General features: G+C 40.5%; 1 protein-coding gene across 3 annotated transcripts in view; it reads right to left on the bottom strand.

Annotated features, from left to right (window-relative positions):
• The window catches only part of ROBO1 (roundabout guidance receptor 1), an 890328-nt gene that overhangs the window by 111318 nt on the left and 753160 nt on the right, over nt 1-25850 (bottom strand). For all 3 annotated transcript variants that reach the window (XM_075854473.1, XM_075854474.1, XM_075854475.1), the window contains one exon: nt 11333-11490. In XM_075854473.1, the coding sequence (XP_075710588.1) occupies nt 11333-11490 (158 nt within the window). The remainder of the gene's footprint in view (nt 1-11332; nt 11491-25850) is intronic.

The raw sequence follows: 25850 nt of genomic DNA, 5'->3' as shown, positions 1-25850 counted from the left end.
ATCAAAGAGGGGGATGAGTGGAAAACTGCGTTCAACACACCCGAGGGTCATTTCGAATACCTGGTCATGCCCTTTGGGTTGTGTAATGCCCCGGCTGTCTTCCAGAATTTTATTAATGAAATCCTGAGAGAGTACCTGGGTAATTTTCTTGTTGTGTACCTTGATGACATACTGGTGTTTTCCAAGGACTGGTCCTCCCACGTGGAGCATGTCAGGAAGGTGCTCCAGGTCCTTCGGGAGAATAATCTGTTTGCTAAGACTGAAAAATGTGTCTTTGGGGTACAGGAGATACCATTTTTAGGGCAAATCCTCACTCCTCATGAATTCCGCATGGACCCTGCCAAGGTTCAAGCTGTGGCGGAATGGGTCCAACCTGCCTCCCTTAAGGCGTTACAGTGTTTTTTAGGGTTCGCCAACTATTACAGGAGATTTATTGCCAACTTCTCGGTCGTCGCTAAGCCTCTTACGGACCTTACCCGCAAGGGTGCCGATGTCCTCCATTGGCCCCCTGAGGCCGTCCAGGCCTTTGAGACTCTCAAGAAGTGCTTTATCTCGGCCCCCGTGCTGATTCAGCCCAACCAAGAGGAGCCATTTATTGTGGAGGTTGACGCTTCCGAGGTGGGAGTGGGGGCCGTCTTGTCCCAGGGTACCAGCTCCCTCACCCATCTCCGCCCCTGTGCTTACTTCTCTAGGAAGTTTTCGCCCACGGAGAGTAACTATGATATTGGCAACCGCGAACTTCTAGCCATTAAATGGGCTTTTGAGGAGTGGCGGCACTTCCTGGAGGGGGCCAGACACCAGGTAACGGTCCTTACGGATCACAAGAATCTGGTTTTCCTAGAATCGGCCCGGAGGCTTAATCCTAGACAAGCTCGGTGGGCACTATTCTTTACCAGATTTAATTTCTTGGTTACCTATAGGGCTGGGTCCAAGAATATTAAGGCTGACGCTCTGTCACGTAGTTTCATGGCCAATCCTCCTTCCGAGAAGGATCCTGCTTGTATTTTACCCCCTGGTATAATCGTCTCTGCCACGGATTCTGATTTAGCTTCTGATATCGCGGCTGATCAGGGTGCAGCTCCCGGGAACGTCCCTGGGGACAAACTGTTTGTTCCCCTGCAATACCGGCTGAGGGTACTCAGGGAAAACCATGACTCCGCTCTATCTGGTCATCCTGGCATCTTGGGCACCAAACACCTCATTACCAGAAACTATTGGTGGCCTGGGTTGCCTAAAGATGTTAGGGCTTACGTCGCCGCTTGTGAGGTTTGCGCTAGGTCCAAAACCCCTAGGTCCCGACCTGCGGGCCTACTACGTTCCTTGCCCATTCCCCAGAGACCTTGGACCCATATCTCCATGGATTTTATCACCGATTTGCCTCCATCTCAGGGCAAGTCGGTGGTGTGGGTGGTAGTCGACCGCTTCAGCAAGATGTGCCACTTTGTGCCCCTTAAGAAGCTACCTAACGCCAAGACGTTAGCTTCTTTGTTTGTGAAACACATCCTGCGTCTCCATGGGGCCCCAGTCAATATCGTTTCTGACAGAGGGGTACAATTTGTTTCCTTATTTTGGAGAGCTTTTTGTAAAAAGTTGGAGATTGATCTGTCCTTCTCCTCCGCCTTCCATCCCGAAACTAATGGCCAAACGGAAAGGACCAACCAATCCCTGGAACAATATTTAAGGTGCTTCATCTCTGACTGTCAATTCGATTGGGTCTCATTCCTTCCCCTTGCTGAATTTTCCCTGAATAACCGGGTCAGTAACTCGTCAGGGGTCTCCCCGTTTTTCTGTAATTTCGGGTTTAACCCAAGGTTCTCCTCCGTCTCCCCTGGTTGTTCCAATAATCCTGAGGTAGAGGAGGTTCATCGGGAACTGTGCACTGTCTGGGCCCAGGTTCAGAAGAACCTAGAGGCGTCCCAGAGCGCACAAAAGATTCAGGCGGATAGTAGACGTTCTGCTAACCCCCGGTTTGTCGTCGGGGATTTGGTCTGGTTGTCGTCCAGGAACTTGCGCCTTAAGGTCCCGTCCAGGAAGTTTGCTCCCCGATTTATTGGACCTTATAAGATCATTGAAGTCCTCAACCCTGTATCCTTCCGTCTGGAGCTCCCCCCATCCTTTCGCATACATGACGTCTTCCATGCCTCCCTCCTTAAACGCTGCTCCCCGTCCTGGTCCCCCTCGAGGATACCTCCTGTTCCCGTTCTCACCCCTGAGGGGGTGGAATTCGAGGTGGCCAAGATTATGGACAGTAGGATGGTCCAGGGCTCCCTCCAGTACCTGGTCCATTGGAGAGGATACGGGCCGGAGGAGAGGACTTGGGTACCTGCCCGTGATGTTCACGCTGGGGTATTGATCAGGAGGTTCCACCTCCTCTTCCCCACTAAACCGGGTCCCCTTAGTAAGGGTCCGGTGGCCCCTCATAAAAGGGGGAGTACTGTTAGGGATCTGCCAGGTACTTCATCTTGCTATACTCCTGGGATTAATCAATCCACACCTGAGGCCAGACCTGTTCGACTGACACCATCTCCCACCAACCAGGGTGGCAGGCTCAGGAGTGGAAGAGCCTATCGCGGCCTGGTCTGTCGGAGTTAGCTCCGCCCCCTGCCCTTTATTACCTGCCCTGTGCTCTCCCTCAGTGCTTGTAATTCTTTTGGATTCCTGGCCCCACTGCTGCTTGCTCCAGCCTGCTTCTGCCGTGCTTCTGCCTTGCTGCAGTTCTGCTTGACCTGCTTTGCTTTGCCCCTGGCTTGCTTCTGTCTCCGTGCCCGCTCGGGTGTACTCACTTCGTCCTGGTCCTGACTGTTCGTTCGCCGCCCCGTTTCCTCGTGGCGTTCCGTGGCTACTGCCCCTTCCCTTGCGTGTTCCCTGTTTGTCTTCCTGTGCACTTAGCCAGCGTAGGGACCGCCGCCCAGTTGTACCTCGTCGCCTAGGGCGGGTCGTTGCAAGTAGGCAGGGACAGGGCGGTGGGTAGATTAGGGCTCACTTTCCCTTCACCTCCTTCCTGCCATTACAGCGTGTCAATAAAAAAAATGCACATTTTAAAAGGATGTTAGAGTGAAACATCAAAGCAACTTTGTAACATTTGTAATTTGGTCAATATTATATTAAAGAGGCTCTGTCACCACATTATAAGTGCCCTATCTCCTACATACTGTGATCAGTGCTGTAATGTAGGTGACAGCAGTGCTTTTTATTTAGAAAAACAATCTATTTTTACCACGTTATTAGAAATTTTAGCTTTATGCTAATTAGTTTCTTAATAGACAACTGGGCGTGGTTTTACTTTAGACCAAGTGGGCGTTGTACAGAGGAGTGTATGACGCTGACCAATCAGCGAAAAATCAGCGTCATACACTTCTCTCCATTCATTTACTCAGCGCATAGGGATCCTGCTAGATCAGTATGTGCTGTCTTATACTGACACATTAACGTTACTGAAGTGTTTAGACAGTGAATAGACATTCCTTCCAGCCAGGACGGGATGTCTATTCACAATCCCGACACTTCATTAACGTTTCTGTGGTACTTGCAGCAGAGCAAGTGTAATCTCGTGAGATCACGCTGTAAATGACAAGTTACAGCGAGATTACACTTGCTCTACTGTAAGTACCACAGAAACGTTAACGAAGTGCCAGGATTGTGAATAGACATCGCGTCCTGGCTGGAAGGAATGTCTATTCACTGTCTAAACACTTCAGTAATGTTAATGTGTTAGTATAAGACAGCACATACTGATCTAGCAGGATCCCTATGCGCTGAGTAAATGAATGGAGAGAAGTGTATGACGCTGATTGGTCGCTGATTGGTCAGCGTCATACACTCCTCTGTACAACGCCCACTTGGTCAATAGTAAAAACACGCCCAGTTGTCCATTAGGAAACTAATTAGCATAAAGCTAAAATCGCTAATAACGTGGTAAAAATAGATCATTTTTCTAAATAAAAAGCACTGCTGTCATCTAAATCACAGCGCCAATCTCCTTATGTAGGAGATAGGGCACTTATAATGTGGTGACAGAGCCTCTTTAAGAAATTATTGTATTATACAAGATTTATGAGCAAAAATGTATTCAAAGTATGAGAAACATGATTCACATGATGGAAAAGGGAAATATTTTACAATTATCATCTGTATTTAACCGTGGTAAAAAAATTCTCAGTATTCACGAACACTGGTAAAATAAAGTGCTGTACTGTGTACAAAGACAAAAAGACACTTAAGCTGTGGATGATGCTACCCGAAGAGGACATCATATGACATTGGCATTCAATCATGTGCCACACTCTTCAGCCAGGAATGTCCTGCTGCTCCACAGCTTATAATGTCTGATCTCAAAATCAGATTTTTGGACAGAGGAGGTCAAACCTCTTTAACTATTAGATAGATGTGAGTAGTTGCGAGAAGACAATCAGTAAGAAAAGTCCCTTGACATTCGTTCCAAAAAAAATGCTAAACTTTCCATTAAAGGGGCAGCCATTGTGTAGAGCAGTGATTCTCAACCAGGGTCCCATTGAATCTAGTGTTCCTTAGAATATACTTAGGGGCCCCCCGACCGGAAAAAAAGCAAGCATGTGATAGCTATCAGACCGGACACCATAGAGATAAGTGGCTGACGATTGTCTCCAGGAGGAGTAAAGGATGGGACAGATTGAAATCCAACCTACTGGATGATTTTAACCCTCAATGGGAGATGCTCCTATAGAGATCTCTGATTGATCCTGTTGAAGTTTAGTAGGATCATCGCGGAGAAACCTTTTATGTCTATAACCCTTATTGACGAAAATGATCATTCTATTAAGCCATTTACTAGTTTGTGGAAATCAGGGTGACAACCATTACAGCCTCCAAACACTGCGATTCTGGCGTTTTAATTTTTAATTTTTTATGGCATTTACTGTGCGGGTAAAATAATGGTATATTGTAATAGTTTGGACATTTACGGACGCGGCAATACACAATTTATTTTTTTACATTACCTTAGAGGAAAAATGGGAAAGGTTTTTTTTAACTTTTAATATACATATATATATATACCGTATATATCGGCGTACAAGACGACTTTCTACACCCTTAAAAAAATGTCAAAAGTGTGGGGTCGTCTTATATGCCGGATATTGTCGGATATTAGGGATGCACGTTGCAGCCGCACAGCTCAGTATAGTACACATGACTATGAGAGCGGGGCTGCGGCTGTGTAATTCAGCCACAGCCCCGCTCCTGAGTCCTGACATATGCGCGCGGGGTCAGCATCATGTGATGCGGCCGGCGCTGCACTAATGATCTGCGGCACTGAAGACAGAACATGGCGGGCGCGCTACAAAGCACCCCCATGTTGTCTTCAGTGCCTGAACTGCCGCTCATTAGTGCAGCGCCGGCCGCATCTCCTCATGCTGACCGCGCGCGCACTTCCTGTCAGGAGCGGGGCAATGGCTGTATTACACAGCCGCAGCCCCGCTCTATAACGCCGGAGATCAGAGAACCTCTCATCTCCGCCGTTATTCCCGTGAATGCTGCGATCACAGCTGACTGCAGCATTCAGGGGAAAGTGAGAAGGGGGGATGCCCCTGGATCGCGTCACAGGGAATTCCTGTGACGCGATCGAGGGCCATACCATATATGGGCAGACAGCCCAGGGTCTATTGACGGACCCCAGGGCTGTCTGACCATATCTCTTGTTGTTAGGATATACCCAAGTATGTCCTAACAACTGCCTGTGTGCTATCCGTCCACAGGCTAATGTACTGGCACATATCTGATATATGTCAGTACATTAAAGTTTAAAAATAAAGTAAAAACAAAGTATGGTTACATTTTAAAAAAAATACACCTTCACCTTTTTTACAATAAACATTAAAATAAGTCTCAATACATAAAATACACACATTCAGTAATGGCGCGGACAACAATGTTTTTGCATCATTTATGATGTGTACGCTGTAAAAAAATGAAATAAACACGGCTTTCATTCACTTATTAATGTGAGGCGCGAGGTGCGATGAATTTACCATCCATGTTCCTCACATTAATAGTAATTAACCCCATCATGTACCTCGCCTATCTGCGCATGCGCGAGTTCAAAGAGACAGAGTCCTGGGTCCTGCCGCCGATGGCCATAGTGAAGCGCTCCTGCACGAAATGGTGAGTATATCTTAAATTCTATATTTTAAGGGTAAAAGTTGGGGGTCGTCTTATACGCCCAGTCGTCTTATACGCCGACATATACGGTATATATAAATATACACATATATATATATATATATATATATATATATATATATACATATATATATATTTACACTACTAAAAGCTTGATTAAACTTTTTTTCAAACATCGGCATGCCCCAATCGCTTTCCGGGTGGGATGTCAGAGGGGGCCCTCCCTTCTTTTTAATGTCTTAGATGCTGCGATCGTGATTGATCCCAGCATCTAAGGGGTTAAATGTCTGGGAACAGCGCGATTAGGCCATTAGTTCCTGGTGTCAGCTGTATCACACAGCTGACACCCGCTTCGTACGGAGCAGGCTCAGCGAGTGAGCGTGCTTCGAACATCACCCCCACCACAACGACGCAATAGTATGTTGTGGTGCGACAGATAGAGGTTAATCACTTAAAAGGCTGAGAAAGCTGGATAAAAATCCCTGTGGGAGCTGTAATAGTGGCCATATTGGTTGTCACTTATCTTTTCCAGAAACATGAAAATCAACTATACTTTTTTTCATTTTAGCGTAAATGTTTCTTAAGGACCTTTTACACGGGCCAATAATTGGTCATGTGAACGCTCATTCCCCATCATTGCCCTCGTTCATCGGCTGACCTTCTTGTTTATGCACCATTAATTATTATTGTTGTCGGCAGCACATCTCCCTGTGTAAACACGGAGATGTGCTGTCGACATGATGGAAATGTATGGGGACAAGCGATCGTAGTAACAAGCGCTCATCCCCATACATAACCAATCATTTCGCCTTGTGAAAGGAGCAAACGAGTGCCGATCAACTAGCTGTCTCGTTGATGAATGCTCGTTTTCAGGGCCCATGTCGGGCTATGTAAGAGGACCCTTAGTCTAGGATCTCACACACATGCAATTTTAATGCAGATTTTGGCCCTTTTTTTTTAGCCAAACACAGTCATGGACACAAAAGAAAGGAGATGCATCAGTTTTTTCTTTAGTCCACTTCTGGTTCTGGCTAAAAAAAATTGTCAAAAACTGCATGTGTGATCCTGGCCTAAAGGTACATACCAAAAAATTAAAAGCACAAAAAGCTCTTATTTCCACATGGCTTAGTTTACTAGCGACAATCTCACAGGCTGTTTACTACAGAATATTTGCTCTTATTCAGCACACAAAGCCAATGTTACAGAGTTTACTTACCAAGTTTCAGTAGTAATCTTCTGCCCTATTTATTTAACCCTTCCTACCTGTTCATTTCTGTCTCACTTCTTATCACTTAACAAATATGACCCTCAGTGTCAAACAAGATTACAAAAGAAAGGATGGAAACCCATGCTTACAAGGAGTTAAATCCGAATTTTACTAACGCTATAAGCCCTCAGACTGTACAGGTGTGGAGCAGAACATGTCTGCCTTTGATCTCACTTTTGTCTTTGTTCTAGCAGGTGGGAAAAACACTTTTTAACCTCATTACAGCAGACACCAAACCACATTAAAGATGAGATAGACTAGTTCTGTTTTTTATTATTTTTTGCCTTTTATATAGGGATTTTAATACTTACTTTTTAACTACTTTTTATCTACTAAGTATAAGGGAGTTGCAAAATAGCAATTCTCTATCATATAAGGTTGCTGTCATCCCTTTAATATTCACACATTGCATATTTGTTGCAGATTTTGATGCAGATTTTTTAACCAATGCCGGAAGTGGATCCAGGAGGAAAGAAAAGTATAAGTTCTTACTTTATATTTCCCATTCCCTTTAAAACCTCTTCTAGCTTTGGCTCAAAAATCTGCACTAAAATCTGCAACAAATACATGATGTGCCTTAGGCATAGGGTTTATCCAATAATAACATGTGTTACAAGGTAGCGGGAAATTTCAAACGCCCTAAGGTTGCTCTGTCAATTCTGTCAGCAGAATATAGGAATCTCTAGTGAGCAGTAGGCTGTTCTGACATCTCCGTCGCAGATTCGGTGAGAAATGCTGCAATATTTTGTCCGGTAAAACGACGGGCTCCTTGACAGAACCAATTAAAGTCAATGAGTTCCACCAGGCACGATTAGTGTCCGTCGTATAACAGATCCGCTACATCTGTTTTTTTGTTGTTCTGCTCCTATGACGGAGAAGAGCAACGGAAAACCAAAGTACTGATGTGAACAGAGCCTTACTTTGTCGTCATATAGCTTTCATCCAAAACTTTCCGATAGCTCGGGGGGGGGGGGGTATTGTAGTGCTCCTGCTTATAATAGCAATTAAAAAAGGAAAGTTAAATCATGTAACTGTTACTTATGCAAATATCTAATATATTATTTAAAGGGGTATTCCAGGAGATAACATTTGTAACCTATGCACTGGACAGGTGATAAGTGTTAAACTGGTGGGGGTCTGGCCGCTAGAACTCCCGTGATCTTTAGAACATGGGACCCCTGTTCCCCACCATCACACCCATGGTCTGGAGGAGTGTGTATGAAGCGACAGTTGAGCAAGTGCGGTGCAGCTCCATACGACTCGGAGGGTTATGGAAATAACCGAGTGAGAGCGCTCAGCGGTTTCTGTAACTCCCATAGTGTTGTATAGAGTGCATGCTCCACCGCATCTCTATATAAACTCAGTGTTACCGTGTTTGTGATGGGGTACCCCATTCTAGTGATCAGTTGGCGTTTCAGCGGTCGGATTTATTATCTTTGATAAACGGTGATAAAATTATCCAGTAGCACGTGGTGACAAACATGCAGCGTCATAAACATTAGCCAAAGGGCCTCTATAATTAATCTAAATATTTTCTGAATAGTTCAAAGTAGAGGCCTAACAAAGACGTACTAAACATGTAGAAAGAAGACAAGAATACTGCAGAGCACTAGTCTATGACCATCTGATAAACCAGAAAATCAGATAATCCAGCATTCTTTTAAGGCAGGTATAAAGAATTTGTACACTATAATTAATGTATATTAAAATTGTACTATCCATGCTTTTGTCCTTAGTGTATTGTACTTTCTTTAGCTATTGTGTAGAAGGACAAGACAGGTTGTAGTTCTGGACAACAACGCCATAAGTTAAAGCGACCAATCGATATCCACCTAGATCTGTGGTCTTGACTGGGCTTCTATTGATAGGATGCAGATCTGTCCAACTGCATCCGACAACGACCCAAAAAATCCAACACGGCAGATCAACTTGTCCACACATATCTGTCTTTTTTTGGCATCTGTCCCACTCATTTGTGTCACGAAAAAGGCTCCGACAGTCAGCAGAAAATTGTCTAAAAATCTCCCTATTTTGCCTGTCCAAAATCTCTAGTGTATGGCCAGCTTTATATTGCTGCCATAAGGATCAATGATCTCTATTGTAATAGGCCCTTTATTTATAATGCAATCCAGTCATCAGGAAGCAAGGTAATCCACAATGGAATATCATCCAATAAAACCCCCAATCCCGCAGAATAACACATATTTTACATTCACTTCAGACTTGTAGGACTTTGATTTATCTAAGTATACCGATCCTACATATTTATAAACCAGTCAAGAAATGGTGTGTCTACTGTGGTGATATATACACTAGTAAATTTCCCAGGATTCTCCAAAGCAGCACATATTTTAATTAAAATGATTGAAAAACTACAAATCAGTGACTTGTCCTTTATCAGCAAAACAGAATAATGCCGTTCCTAATTCTAGAACAGATGGCATAAGCGGAAAAAAAGCCCAGTATTAGAGTCTGCCGTTTCCTAAGCATATGGATTACCATCTTGTTACACTGTTTTAGTATAATCAAAAATAATTATCAACAATCAGCAGAGTTACACATTTTTAGACTTAATTGCATCAAGTCTGGAGTGAAATATAGTTAGAAATAAAAAATATTGGCACCAAATTAGGTAGGCTGTCCCCAGGAGAAGGGAATTCAGATTTCCAATAGAATTCTTATTACAAGTACATTCTGGAAGTCACACTGCTCATTCATTGTAAATGCTGATTGATGGTCTGTCTCTTTAAATTTGGTAAGAAGTCCTATGCCATGAGGAGTCCATTTGTTACCACGACAAGATAAATGATATTAAAACATGATACAATTTGTCACACCACAAGGAAATACATAAAATGAAAAGAAATCACACACAGCAATACATTTAGATGCACCCATGGTGTCTGATTCCCTATGAAATTTACCACCAAATTCGAAAATACAATTATTTGTAGTGTGTACGATTCACGACTCTGTAGCCTCAACAACCAAATGTTTAGGGATTGATTCAAACATAATAGTTATAAAGCAGCAATGGTTTATTCGTGATTTAGCAAACACTCGTTCATAGGCTAATTGTATAGTTTATGCTGCCAGAAATATAATTGTTGTCGGCAGCTCATCTTCCTGCGTAAACAGGGAGATGTGCCGCCTACATGATAGAAATGTAGGAGAACGAATGATCGTAGTAACGTTTGCTCGTCCCCATGCATTGCTCCTTGTGAAAGGAGCAAACAAGCTCCGATCAACGAGATGTCTCGTTGATCGGCGCTCGTTTAAGTGGCCCATGTCAGGCCATGTAAGTATGTGTATCAGAGCTGTGTCCCTGAACCTTAGTGACTTTGTGTCCCTGGAAGTAAACAATGAATGTTCCTACTGAATAACAACAAGCAGAGATCTGGAAAACCGTGAGGAATTAATACAGAAATAATATTGGAAAATTGTACAACTTTTAATTATATAAAAAATAACATTAATTTACGGAAACCGGACAACCATTTATGTTTTTTCACGTATCTGTCATGTGAAGATGGTGTATAATAGGTATGGGAATCAGTGAGCACTCTGGACCTAAGTGTGGCATAGAGGGGCACAACATATAGGCCCAGTCTTAAAAGACTAAAGTTCAGTGACAAAACTGCATGTCACTTATGTAACAGATGTAACGGACTGTATTATATGGGACCCCGTGAATTTGCTAATTTGCTTTCGAAAATGGGTTAAATGTTAATATTTAAGACAAAACTTTGCTGTATTATATTTCTATGGCCCTAATGTTTTAAAAAAAACTATTATAGTACAAACTTGTCAAGCACTAGAAAAATAAGACATATAAAGAAATTAATAATTGTTTCCAATTAAACACCAACTAATTTATATCACAGAAGATTGAAAGAAAACTCTGCATACCGTTATCCGTTCATCTTTATCATCTATTGGCGTTCCATCTTTCTTCCAGGATATTGTGGGTTCTGGGTGACCACGAGGTGGCTGGCATTCCATCACAGCCGGTTCTCCAACCGCCACCATGACATCTGAAGGGTTTTGTCTGAAGTCGTCTCTTAGAACTGTGAGGAAAAGAAAAATATATCCACCTTAGTGAAGGAATTAATAAATCAATTGTTTATTTAATCCAAGAAGCCTATACTTGGTAAGGTCTAGTACAGTAATTAGTGCTAGTTGGTGATAATGTGATCCTAAATGCTATCATATAGTCATTATGATAATCTGATACTACATGAATGACACATATTCGGAAACTCTAAGGGCACGTTCACACGTGGCAGAATTTTTCCGCTGCAAATGTTGGTGCGGATTTGGGGCAATTACGCAACGAATCTGCACCAACATTTGCATATTTGAGAGGTAATTCAGACGTTGCAGATATCACAGCGGACTTGCCACAGATTTCAAAGGCTGAAATCCGCAGTGAAATTCCGCTTCTTCTCCGCAACAGACAGAGCATGCTGCGGAGGGAAAATTCCGCACCGCAGCCTAATTGCCGCAAAGTAATTTTCTGCAACGTCTGAACTAACTTTCCTAAAAATGTACAGAAATAAATGAATGCGTCTGAACACGTGCCCTTACGATCTGAACATTTGAGTAGTATATTCTATATTTGTACTCATTATCTTTGAGTTGTCCTCATTTCAAGTTATCTGCAAATGCCATCTAATTCCCCAAAATCAGGACATTTTAAACTCTGGCCCAGGTCTGCCTGGGAATGCCCCTAAAGCACTGGGAAGACCCACTTTTGAAGCATATTTGCATAAACCCTACCTTTTTAAATCCGATTCACAGTGTTAGAGTAATCCCTTAACTAATAGAAGTTGTCGAGGATCAGGATTTCACTGGCCGGATTCACGATTACCAGGTCCTATGTCCTGTCTTCTCTTCACGTAGATTAATGGCACCTGAGCTATTAGCTCTCTAATATTGAATGTATTTATGGGTGACTCAGGGATCAGCATTGCTGCCGCACACTGGGGTTTCCGGGTGGTTCAAATTTGACCAAGGCCATAGCCTCATGACAATGACATGTTCTCGCTATGTTTACATGTTTTTTTTTTAAAAAAATTGTGAGGGTTCAATGTGAGAGCATTCAGTGTACAACACTGAGGAATATGTTGGCATTATACAAATAATGAGTAATTAATAAATGCTTAGTTAAACTACTGTTCAACTAAAAATATAATTGTTAATGCAATATATGCTAATCTGTAAACCAAAATCACCTTGAAGCAATTTGCAAAATGTAATTTTCTAGAACTGTTTAATTAGAACATTGATTAAATTATTCCATGCATGCACCCAAGATATATTAGAGAAAAAATGATGAAGCCAACAGCCGCTGCCAAATATGCTCAGTTTTGCATCATATTTCATTCTTCCGAATAGCTGACAACCTTCATTACGCTATTCATTAATTAACTGCTTATACAGAAGAATTTGGGATAAACCTGCAGCTTAATGAAGAGACGGTGAACTTGGAAAATCTACCTGAGCAAAAAACTTCACTGCATGTCATTAACATTAGAGCTGTGATCCCAGTTATAGCAACAGCCATAATAAATGGTATTATGCTCATTAAATGCATCGCTTAGTACGCACAAAAAAAAATAATATATGTATTCTTTAACAATATCCATAAAGACAAGTTCACTCTGGGAAGTGTTTTACATTGTAAAAAGAGAGAAATATAAAAAATTGGTGACTTTAAGTTCCTGGGTCCCCATACTAAATTTAAAACAGCGCCACCCCCCCACCCCAACTATCACAGATCTTTTACAGTACTGGTGTCTACATATGGGGCAAAGGGACCTTTGGGCTCCTTAATCTCCATACCCCAGGTGCGACTGTATCCTTTGCACCCCTTATAGTTGCGCCTCTGGCCTCAATCAAAAAACATCTTTCAGAGAAAGGGGGCGATTGCTCTTGACAAATCAGAAACATATTAGACCCTTAGAGCCGCTAGCTTGCAGAATTTAAGGTGTCCAATTTCCCCTAATTGGCTATCTTTGCTGAATTTGGTGCCAGATTATGCAAATGATAAATTGACTTTGACTGGTGACATTTTATGCCCCCTAGGTGGACATAAAACAATAATTTCGAGGACCCTTTTTATATGCAGCGCTGATGCAAAAACTTGGTCTGCATCCCATTTATTAGAGAAAATTATCATATAATGACCAGCTACCTAGGATTTTCACAAATATTAGTTTTTCAAAACACCCTTAAGGGGGTGTATCTGGTAAATAAAACATGGCTGCTTTCATTTAGAAATTGCACCACTCTTGCTCATGGCTGTGGCTGGTATTACAGTTCAGCCCCATTCACGAGAATAGGGCTTAGCTGTAATATCAGACTAAAGCTACATCCAGACAAACGTAGCAAACTGCCGTTTCTACACGTCCGAGGTGCACCCCTGCGGGACACATTATCACGCATCCCCCATAGACTAGAGCACCATAAAACATGTCACCATAAAACATGTCTTATTTTTTTCATGGACCCTTCACACGCCCCATTGAAGTACATGAGTCCGTGCGACGGCCATGTTTTTAACAGCCGTCACGCGGACTACAAATACGCTCGTCTGAATGAGGCCTAAGGCCATGGACAAGAGTGGCATTGTTTCTAGAAGAAAGCAGCCATGTTATTTTAATCTCACAACACCCCTTTAAGGATTATTCAAAAACAATATTTCCATTGAATTTTCTGTTTACATTTTCAAACTCATGTAATTTATTCTTGTAAATTAAATATATTTAAATGATGGCAGAACATTTGTCCTACTTTTATTTAGGCTTATGAATTTCACTGTAACCGACTGGAAACAACATTGAGGTTTGGATCCTCTAGGACAGCTATTTAAATTTTAGGCTTAGAGAGAGTCTAAAGTACAGAGTAGAGTACAAGAAAGGCTCGAGCATATTTATACATGAATGAAGCCTGCAATGAAATGGCAAAAGCACATTAAAAAAGAAAAATGGAATTCATAATCCTAGCCTAGTATTCCAAGCTAAAGAAAGAAAATAACTATCTACATGTAGAATCAAAACTCACTTAATGACTGTCTGTTGTCTCACAAAAAGAAAATGCCAATTTGCCTCGGAGACACATACTCCTAACCAGAAACAAATGTATTCAATTATCTGTACAGACTTCGCTCCTGCCAGGAAGCTCACTGCCGATTTGATTCATATTATTAAGCTTGTTTGACATGCAGCAAGCAAGCACATTTATAATAGTAGCCTGATATAAAGAAGACAACAGGAGATGAGCAGTTAAAAATATAAATGAACTCTGGATTTTTATTTTTGTAATTCAGCTTCTTACTGTTACGACTTGATTTTTCTTGCCAACAGCTGGAATTGTTCTTCATTGTTTTCCATGGCATTGGCATTATAAAATATTTTGCAAAGAACTGTCCCATAAAAAAAATTTGCTATATATATATATATATATATATATATATATATAATCAGTGGCACACACACGGGGGGTCAGACAAGTCTGGAACCTCCAGGCGCATATGAAGATATTTTTTTTTTTATACAGGCTGATATTTATTGGTTTGATTTGCAACATGCAAACCCAATCCAATACATTGCGCCGTCGTGTTCATCCCCACCGCTCCCAGGTTATTTTTGCCCTCATTTACTTAGCACTACTCGCTCCTTTCTCCTCTGACCGCTTGGGTTCTGATTGCAAACAGCACCAGGACATACTGTGCGTCAACGCACACAACGTCCTCTCACTGGCCAGCGGTGGCACCTGAAGAAGGAAGGACCTGGGAGAAAGGAAAAGTAAGTAAATGCGGAATCTGGTCTGGAGTCCAATTTATTTACGGGGGTCTGGTCTGAAGTTTGATTTAATAAAAGGTGATGTTCTGGGGTCTGGTTAATTATTATTTTTTTGGGGCGGGGGTCTGTTCTGAAATCTGATTTATTTAGGGGTGTGGTCTGAGGTCTGAATTAAGTCAGTAGTGTGTTTTGAGCTCTGATCTGGGGTTTGATGCGTACACTGCCCCCATCCTATATTTTCTGATTATGTGGCTATTAGTGTGTGTTGCACCATTGTTTGTGCCCCCCTCTAGATTTATTCCTGTGAGCAGCATGTCACAGCAGAGTAACGGCCATTCAACAGAGCCTGAAGAGGAGAAGAGCGCGCCAGTGTGGACTGCAGTACAAAGACAGAAAGAGCCTGCCAAGAGTGAGTATGACTGCGTTTGCCGCTGTGGGCCGATATGGGCCAGTGAAAACAAGTGCCTATCAACGAGACTGCTCGTTGATCGCCGCTCGTTTGCTCCTTTCACAAGGAGCAATGATTGCATATGTATGGGAATGAGCGATTGTTACTTCGATCATTCGTCGACATACATTCTCATCATGTCGGCAGTACATCGGCTGATCATTGCCCTGTTTACACAGGACAATGATCGAAAAGGAGTGTTTATATAAACGCTTGTTTGCCCGATCATTGGCCTGTGTAATAGGGCCTTCAACCTCTACATCTTATTAGATAAGAAGTGTAGGATGGACCATGGACAAAGAGAGAGTGGGAATCTATTGAGCAATAAAGAGCAGTTTCTACACGATTATGGTACAGAATAAATAACAACGTCAACTTGAAAAATAATTTGAGAAAAAATATAGAAAAATGTATTTAAAAAAATTAGAATGTTAACATATGCCAACCTGCAGAAAGTAGCATCACATTTTCTGCAGCTAACAATAAGTTGTACTAGAATTCCTACACTGTTTACATGTTCGGAAACAGAAAGCAGCGTTTGCTTGTCGCTATAGCAACAATATACCAAACCAAGAGCGAAACAAGTTCATAAACAATCAATGAACACTTCACCGTATCCTCTCTCATAATTTACAAACCATAAAAGCAATGTAGTATTTCATTATGTGACAATTTCATATATTTCATCTCGTCTTATGCAAATCCAATAAAGAAAGACACAACCTGACTGCTGCCATCATCCATCATGGTATCATATTAGGCGCCCTATGAACAGATTAGGAGACTCTCACATTTATAGAAATCTGGTGCAGCCTAAGGGTATGTTCACACGGCAAACCAAAAACAGCCGTAAAATATGGAGCTGTGTTAAAGCGAAAACAGCCCCTGATTTTCAGCCGTTTTTTTAAGCAACCAGCGTATTTTGTGGCATTTTTTACGGCCCTTTACAATTTAAACCGTATACACATTCACTTAGGCTCCTGTTAGGTAATCCTGCAATACGTACACTGATCCCTAGAACAGCAGCCTATGCACTCAGAGAGATTCTTTTCACTGTCATCTTGGATTTATATATCCTACTTCATGAATGCAATAAACCATACACTGGCCACTAGGGGTGCTATTCTTTACAAATCTAAAGAAACCAACTAATACCCAAGATTAGGTTTAGCTCTAGAGAAACAAAACCAATCACAATTAAAACATCATATATCTTTGGGGAAGAGCTGTGACTGTGGGAGAATATATTTTCCTCTTTTAAATTTTTTTTATGAAAAATTGTACACATATATATATATATATATATATATATATATACACACACACACACACACACACACACACACACACACACACACTCATTTATTTATTTATACACTCTTTCATGTATGTTATGCTTACCTTTACTGTGTTAATCAGATTTTTGGACGAAATCGAAACCACATTTTAAAAAGTTACCATGGCAACATTTTTTACTTGGTTTTCCTGTAAACCTTCTATGGCGGGTACGTCTTGATTAGACTCGAGTGGTGCATACTGGATGATTAGTTTATAAACTGCCTCCTACTAGAATCATTCATTAGTGGTAACAATATACAGATGGAAGGAGAGCTACACGGTGAAGGCATTTTACGCTGGACATAACGACTTCTTTTTAACGTTGATATTTATTGTCAACCTTTTCAGAAAAAGCAGAAGGGATTTGTTTCACTGTCTGCTATGTAAATTTTAGCACATTCCAACCGATTTGACAAAATCAATACCCCAAATCTACATCACTGTCGCAATGTAGTCATTTTCTTTTCTGTCAAGGCTACAATACGTAGATTGACTCCGAGTACCTGTCTCTTTGGAAGCAAAAATTATGTAAAAATAAAAAGTAATTTAAAAGGATTAAGTACAATCTTAGGAACACTATAAAAAGTGATTATCAGAATGCAGAACAATTGAAATTCTTGACATTCATAGTACACGCAATAGAGCTTTTCTCTTGAGGTTTGTGAAAATATCCACCAATGTTCATAAGTTCACAAATTGTGAAATTTACTTTAAATTTAGCCAAACTAACAAGTAAGCATCTGTAAAAAGAATCTAAACCATTACTTATGAAACATAGGAGTGATCTATGGATATAGTATATCAATTAAAGGGGGGGGGGGTTATTTTAGAAACCCAATTTCCAAATACCCTATTAAGAAATGCTCTTGTTCAGAACCTTTATCTATTATCTATTAGTGGAGAGTAGCTAAAAGAGTTTTTCTTACTCTGGAGGACTAAGCATGTCTGTACATTACACCGACAGACTATTTATTTAAATTGGAACTGTGTAATGCTTATCTTCCACTGTGGTGGCGCTGCAGGGGAATTAAACACTTGTTGCTGGGTTTCGCCACAGAGTACAAATGATTGGTGTGGATCCCACCCGTGGGAGACCCTGTAGTCAGCTTAACTTGAGGGAACCCTTTTTACAGAAAGAAATTGTTTAAAGCGGACAATCCCTTTAAGTTGAATAGTCTGTACTTTGTAATCACTCTGACCTCGCCGTAATGAAAATGAGCTCTTAGTGAACTAATTGCTGGTAGGCGTGTGCTAAGGATGTGTTTATACACAGCAGCCAATCGGAAAAGGCAGAGCTGCAGTAGCAGGGAGAGAGCAGCAGCCTGAACCAATGACAGAGGTGGATTTTAGACTACCTCAGCCTCCCTATAGGCATTGTAGCTAAGATGTAGTCACAGATCAGGTGAACTTACATACTGTATACTATTTAAGCTCACGACTGGACATCTGTTTTAATGGCAACCATAATAGTTACTACCCAGCTTTCAACTAGGGTATTATTCGATATTATAATTTCTATAATTATTTTTTTTAATTTATTGCAAGTGGAAATGTTCTTTAAATAGAAAATCTATTAGCATTACATTTTTCAACCCTATGTTTAAAAACTCTTCTGTACACATTCCACAGCATAGACATCTATAAAAGCCATTACTTGTACGAGTGAAAAATTTTACTAACATGAGCAATGGATTCTGAAATGTCGCATCAGGGATCAGTTTGTACTGCGTTTCACTTAGAATTTGATGGCAGTCTAGGTAAAGATATTAAAACAGATGGTACTCAATGCATCCAGCATCTGTGTGTACAAGCTGTGTTAATGCCTACTAAATATGTCCGAGTAAATGTGAATCCCATGGTAATGGAACGTTAGCCAGTTTAACTGACTCATTATAAAAGGTTAACATTAATTATTTGCTGATCTTGCATCCTGTCCCAATTTTTTTATGGAAACCTTCTTTAATATTATGTTTATGGCTTGAATGAGATCTTGCCAATTATTAAACTTAGGTTTATGAAAAAAAAAAGAAAAAAAAAAGGTAAAAATAGAATAAAAACCAAAATGGCAGCATTATAGGCAAAATATTCAGAGAAAAGCCCAAAAGTATTTAGAACTTTTATACAAGTAATATTTTTTTCTAATTTAACAGTTTCTATTTACAGCCTTTATATTGTTAGGAAACTACATGTTCCCTTAAGATCACCATGGCTACTGTTCTAGCTTCTGGGCGGTTCTGGTTTTACTTTGAGCCCATCTCTTCTCGCTGCTCTTCTGCCTATCAGGGGTAGGGTTAGTTATTATACCTGGCTTCCTCCATCTGTTCTTTGCTTGTGAATTTCCTGTCTGCATGTGTTGTGATCAAGCTACTCACCTACACCCTTTACCTTTGACTTCTGGACTTCTTGTAAATTAACCTTGGCGTGTATTTGGATAACCCTTTGTTTGCCAATTTTGATTATCTGCTCCCGGCTGGTTCTGACCTCTGCTTTACCTAATATCCACTTGCTTACTGTTTTGGACGTTTTGCTTACCCTCTGGCTGTCTAGTTATCCTGTTCTGGTTTGCCTGCATTGCATCTTTTATCTAACACTGAACTCTGCTAAGACAACCTGGGTTCTATGCAGCAAAAAACATACAGCCTTGCGGTTCGCTCTGGCGTAGAATTTAGAGTAGCCTTAGACTCTGTTCATCAGAGTTCTGATGGATTTGAGGTTGCAGATTTATTTGCACGCTTTCTCCCGGCAGTCTCCAGCAGCCTTTGAGGAATTGCTCAACTTGCAATTCCATAACACATATTGCTTTATCTATAATAGCTGGTCACCATATCACCATATGTCCCCATATTACAGTAAAATTCTCCCATAGAAAAAAAGACACCAGTTTTTTATATGAAATCGAACAGAAAAAAACCCTCTGTATGTATCCATATGAAAATGGAGACATTTGACAGTACAGTTTGGCCTCATACACTACTATGCATGCTGTATTATGGCTCCTTACAACTCAGAGGTTGTGCAAAGCTGTAAGATGGCTGTGTAAATGAGGCCCCAGGGCAACATTATGCTAGTAAACAGCCCTCCATACTCCAATTCAGTCATGCTGTAAGCTAAGTGATGGCTATAAGCCTATTAGCCAAGAGTTACATTCTGTTTTACATACAAATTTACACCCACTTACACCAACCAATTTTTAGACCGGCATATTTATGATGGCAATAGATACTTCAATAATTTAACTCATCTTCCTTTAAATTAAAATTGTTCTCAACAGTCAGAAAATGTATCTGACCCGCTTAATTGTTTTCTAGTTTCCTAGCCTTTTGACAACCACAGTGAATAAGTTCTAATTATGGCAATATAAATAATAGATGGTTTCCAAAAATTCATAAGAATTTATATAAACCAATCCAAAAGTTTGATTAGCACTAGTTTGCCAATGTTAGCGCAATGTTAGGCATTCACCCGTTCCCGATCAATGCCTCATGTAAATATGGCAGTGATCTGCTGACATAAGAGCAAATGGTGATTGGATCTTTACACAATCAGAAAATGATAGTTTATCGGCAGCACATGTCCCCATGTAAACAGGGGATATGGTGTCAACAAAATGCTATGGGGATGAAGGATCGTAAATGGAGCAAATGAGCGCTGATCGACATTATCGATTGGTGCTCATACCGGCCAGGAAATCTGGCCGTGTAAAAGGACACTAAAGCTGGCATTTCAAATAAGATAATGATCGACTGCAATGAACAAGCAAAAGAAAAGATTAAACTGGCCAATCCAAAAAATCAGTTTTAAAAGAAATTGACTCACTGGAGCTCGCACAAAGTAGAAAATGATCAGCCGAATTTGGGAAATCCTGCTATACACATGTACTTTCGGCCGACCACGGATAATATCTCCCAACCTGACCAACAACATTTTCGGCAAACAGAAGTCTGCTTCGACCATCGTGAACGGTCGTTCACGTTAATTTTTCAAACGATGGTAGGCCGAAATGGCCAAAATCAACCTATTTTGGCTGACTTTTATCTGACGTGTAATGCAAGCTTAAAGGGTAACTAAACGTTTGACAAACTTCTAACATGTCATAGTGACATGTCAGAAGTTCTGATTGGTGGGGGTCAGAGTACTGAAACCCCCACCAATCGCTCATACGAAGCGGCAGGAGCTAATATATATATATATATATATATATATATATATATATATATATATATATATATATATATATATATATTATAAAAATAATCCAAACACAACCTTTAAACATAAAAGGCACTAAAAGGGAAAGACCAGAGTGGGAATGTGATGGTATGTAATGCTTATTTAACCATACAAATTTATATTTTATTAACAATGATGTGTTATGCCTAGTGCATGGACGGTGCATGACACAGGAATTCAAAGAACAATAGATACAGAATATTGGTGTCATGCCCCTCCCCTCAGGAGGCATAACAAGGCATAACACAATTTATCAATTTCGCCTGCAGTGTTCCATAAATTTTTCAGGAAAGGTGGGTAACATCCCCTTAAGCAACTGTAAGCAAGATCATTTCACAATAGCCTAGAATGCTAAAAAAAAAAAAAAACACACACCAAAAGATAACATACAGTAGGAGAATAACTCTGTTACTTTATTTACAAGTATTTTTATTTTAGGGAGCAGAGTTTAGGTCACTATTAATAGATAAGTACAGAAATATTTTTATTTTATGGCCAATTCTAAAATTTTTCTTGCCAATTAACTCCATAACGTCTTTTCTTTCAGGTTCTTTCAGCAATTAGTCTGAGTTTTAAGGGGATAGATATGAAAAAAAGAAGTTAAACTACAATCATTAAACTAACACCAGGATGTAACTAATCATATTATTATCACATCAAAAAAGCCCTGAAATTGTCAGACAATATGGGAAAGGCCACAAGAGGCCACACATCCTGAAGTCATTTGCCTAAACTGACTTCATTAGGGATCTGTAAGAATGTTACTATTGATATACCTTGAGACTAAATTGTCTAATTGGAAGGATTATTCTTCCTGTTCCCATCCGAGGAACCTCTTCTAATAGTTCTCCCTGCAATATTTAGGGCTTTAAAACATCTCCTTTAATTGGTCAAGATGATAATAAAAACAGGTAATTACTGAACAGTGTTCTTGCAATGAACCATGCTAACATCCAATTATTATTTTTGTTTACCTATTGCCCATTGGGGCACTATTCTTTATTATCCAAACTAGTTGGCGGTTATATATCAAAGGTGCTTTACCAAAAAAATCTACTTTTCTGAAATGTGAGTTAGGGCCTGTTGACATGTCGTTTTTACTTTTTGTACATGCTAAACGTGTCCGTAGGGTTCCAGTAGCCCAAAAGAGTGACCTTTTTCTCCTTCGTTGGGATGGTATGTATCGGTATACCTTTTTTTTTAGTTTAAAGCACATGACATCACTGTCCATTTCATGCGAAGCTTCCCCATGTATGCCTATACAGTGGTTGCTACCTACCGTCGGAGGTATACTTCGGGACTACTCCCAACATATACCTCCGGCAGAATGAAAAAAACAAGATGTGAACAGAATCTAATAGATCAGTGGAGGTTTTAGTTGCACACAAAGACTCCGCCAATCTTAATATCAATAGATATAAAAGTATATTTTGGGGAAAACCCTACTAAACCTTTAAATTACTAATAAGTCTTAACAATATTATACCAGATCGACCTCTGGTATGTTTCCTTTTTAGACTGAATGGGAAAAATCAAGGCCACATGACCACACTGGGAACTGGGTACTCGGGGTAACAGTATTTAAAAATTTAGGATCAATCATGTCTCCCTTTTTTTCTAACTTTTCCACTTGTCTTCACAATTTTTTTATTCTCTATTATGTCTACTATAATGCAACAGAACTGGTAGAGTTGTTACTCTCTAAACACCTCCCATCTAAATATAGACATACACTGCTATATTTTATTGCTACATATAGCAATAATGGCAATAATTTGGTTGTGTAGGGGTAGATAATTATGTCTTAAATGATTGACAGCTAGGAGCATGTGTGTTGGGACACAACATTGTTTTTGGGCCTGTGTTAGGGTCTATTCACACTGCATTTGCAGGGTACATCGGAGGTATATGTTGGGGAGCATTTCCCGATATATATGTCCGACGGATGCCACTTTATAGGCATACAGTGGTAAATGTCAGCTGTATTGGCTCCCATGTTAAATAAACGTATACAACAGGGTATACGTTTTTTGTGACATGCCTCTGTATGGAATAGTGTAGCAGACTGCACTATTCCATATAGTTGAAAAAAAGGTAACCCAGCCAGATGGAGGCCAAATAGACTCTTTTGTCCTCTGTGAGATGAATGGGGGCCTATGGATACATATGACATATGCCCCGACCACAATGTGAATTCAGCCTTACAGGCATCTGATGCAATACCAAGCTTCTGTAAAAAGTACATTATAAAAAATTCCATTTGTAGGAAGCTTGTTGCGGTCCACCCAGGGAACACCATATCTGCCACCTTGCCGCTAGATCTTGTGTAAGATTTTCTTTTTAAATATTCTATGAGAAATAGGGGAGGATAATTTTCACAGTTTAAGAGGTCCAAGGACAGGCAGATGTCTCACCGACCATTCGTGTCAGCGACACATCTGTCTGTGTTTCATCTCCATTAAATCTCAACTTACCTGCCACTTGAATCATTAAATATTTTCTTTAATGAATATTATTTGCAAAAATATTATGATGTCATCTACACTATATTAAAGGGGCCCTCTGGGCATTTTATACTGATGGCCTATCCTTAGGATAGACCATCAATTTCAGATGGGTGGGCGTCCGACTCCAGGCACCCCCGCCAATCAGCTGATTGATCAAGCCGTGGCGTTTATCGCCACAGCCTTTTCCCAGTTTACAGGCATAACGCCGCACACTTCTGTAGCGGCTCTGCCTGGGATTGCAGTACTGGTCCCATTTAAGTGAATGGGACTGAGCTGCAATCCTAAGCACAGCCGCAGCAGATGTATACGCCAATTCCTGAAAAGTTGGTGGCAACAAACGCCGCAGCCCCTGCAGGCAGCTGATCAGCATAGCAGCTGGGCGTCAGACCCCACCGATCTGACATTGATGGTCTATCCTAAGGATAGGCCATCAATATAAAATGTCCGAAGAACCCCTTTAAGAACCCCTTGAATTGGGTTTACAGTTTTCCAAAATTATTCTCAACTACAGGATATCAAAGTTTAATAACAGTGCATTTTTTTAATTTTTTTTTAACTTTTTTTAAAACCTCTGGTTGGATAGAATCTATAATGGAAGTAGTTTTAGTAAAACTTTTAATGTTGATAATTATGTCTATTAAGACTTTCCCTAACAGCTAAAAACTGTGAATATGGGCTTATAATTGAACATTTCAGAAATAACTAGGTAATCAAAGGCGACTTTGACAAGATATATAATTTACTTGAATAGCAAAGTAAACTAACATCATTAAAGAAAGTCTGTTATTTACTGTCAGTGGGTGTCCTTCACTCACATAATAACAGACATGTACACAATATTGAAATCAGTTTTGTTCCAAGGTCACTGAGTAAACATTTGTATGAAAAAATGTCATGAGATTTACAAGTACGCATATAAAAGATGCACGCTCCGACACATGTATGCTCACAAGATGTTTGCCTCGAGTGAACCGGTGGTCTGTGTAGAGAGGAAGTAATGAGTTTAGCTTTGTTTGTACATGTGTCCGGTGAATAAAAAGAAAAATACATTTAACTAGTTGAGAGACTTAATGAGATTTTTCCAAGCAAATTAGATTTAAGGAAAATAGTATTACTAATGTAGAGACAGAAAGAGAACTTGCATTTGGAAACTTTCAAGCTACCTACTTCTGCTGCACCATGTAATGATTCATTTTTCCTGAGGTGGCGCTGCAAGAGAATTAAACACTTGCTTTTGGTTTTTCCGTTTACAGCTGATCACTGGGGGTTCCAGCAATGGGACACTCAGTGATCCGCTTATCATTAGGGGACCCTTCAGCAGATTGATGATTGGAGCACTGGTCAGATCTGGGCTGTGTAAGGCCAGCTTAAACTTGTTTTCCGCTCCGGCGGTCCTTTTTGCAGGAAAGTCTCTAGATGATAAGCTGATCTCAGGGTATATCACTGCTGCGACCTTCAGTGATCAGATATTATATCTGAGGTAACCCGTGTTCAATTTCCCATTGGCTAAAAACGGCCCATGGCATTATCTGCTTCTAAAGATGCTGGTCTCTGAACACCATAGGTCATAAAAGTGATTCATTTATTTTCTTATTTTTTCTTTAGAACTCATGCCCTCGACCATATGTATGAAGCCATAATAATGTTCCGATTTTAGTGCATAGGGCCTCTACTGTACCTCTGCATATCTCCAATTTAATACAGAGGCGTATAGAGAGTGTTAGAATTTTTTTTTGCCGTGCTCCATCTAATGCTGTACTGTATGTACGGAGCTTTTCTGCTCCTAGGGGAGGATAGCCCTGAACATACGGCACTTAATGAAGCACTCCAGGTTTTTTTTTTCCTGCTCCCTTTGTTTGCAAATGTAATGTAGTGTAATGTGAACATGTGTATCTACTTACCTGGTACTGTATTTCACGGGAAACTGCTCCCTACTGGACCAACGTGAGGTCACGTGGACTTCATTCTGACTCCCTGTATCCTGCAGCGTGTGCTGTAGGGACCGGAAGTCAGGCTCTCAATGCAAGTCTATGAGAGTCTCAATGTGAGTCTCATAGACTTGCATTGAGAAACTGACATCCAGTTTCTACAGTAGATGC

Source organism: Rhinoderma darwinii, chromosome 2, assembly GCF_050947455.1.
Source record: "Rhinoderma darwinii isolate aRhiDar2 chromosome 2, aRhiDar2.hap1, whole genome shotgun sequence".
Lineage (NCBI taxonomy): Eukaryota > Metazoa > Chordata > Amphibia > Anura > Rhinodermatidae > Rhinoderma > Rhinoderma darwinii.
The sequence above is the reverse complement of the archived record's forward strand: the minus strand, read 5'-3'. Positions and strand labels throughout refer to the sequence as shown.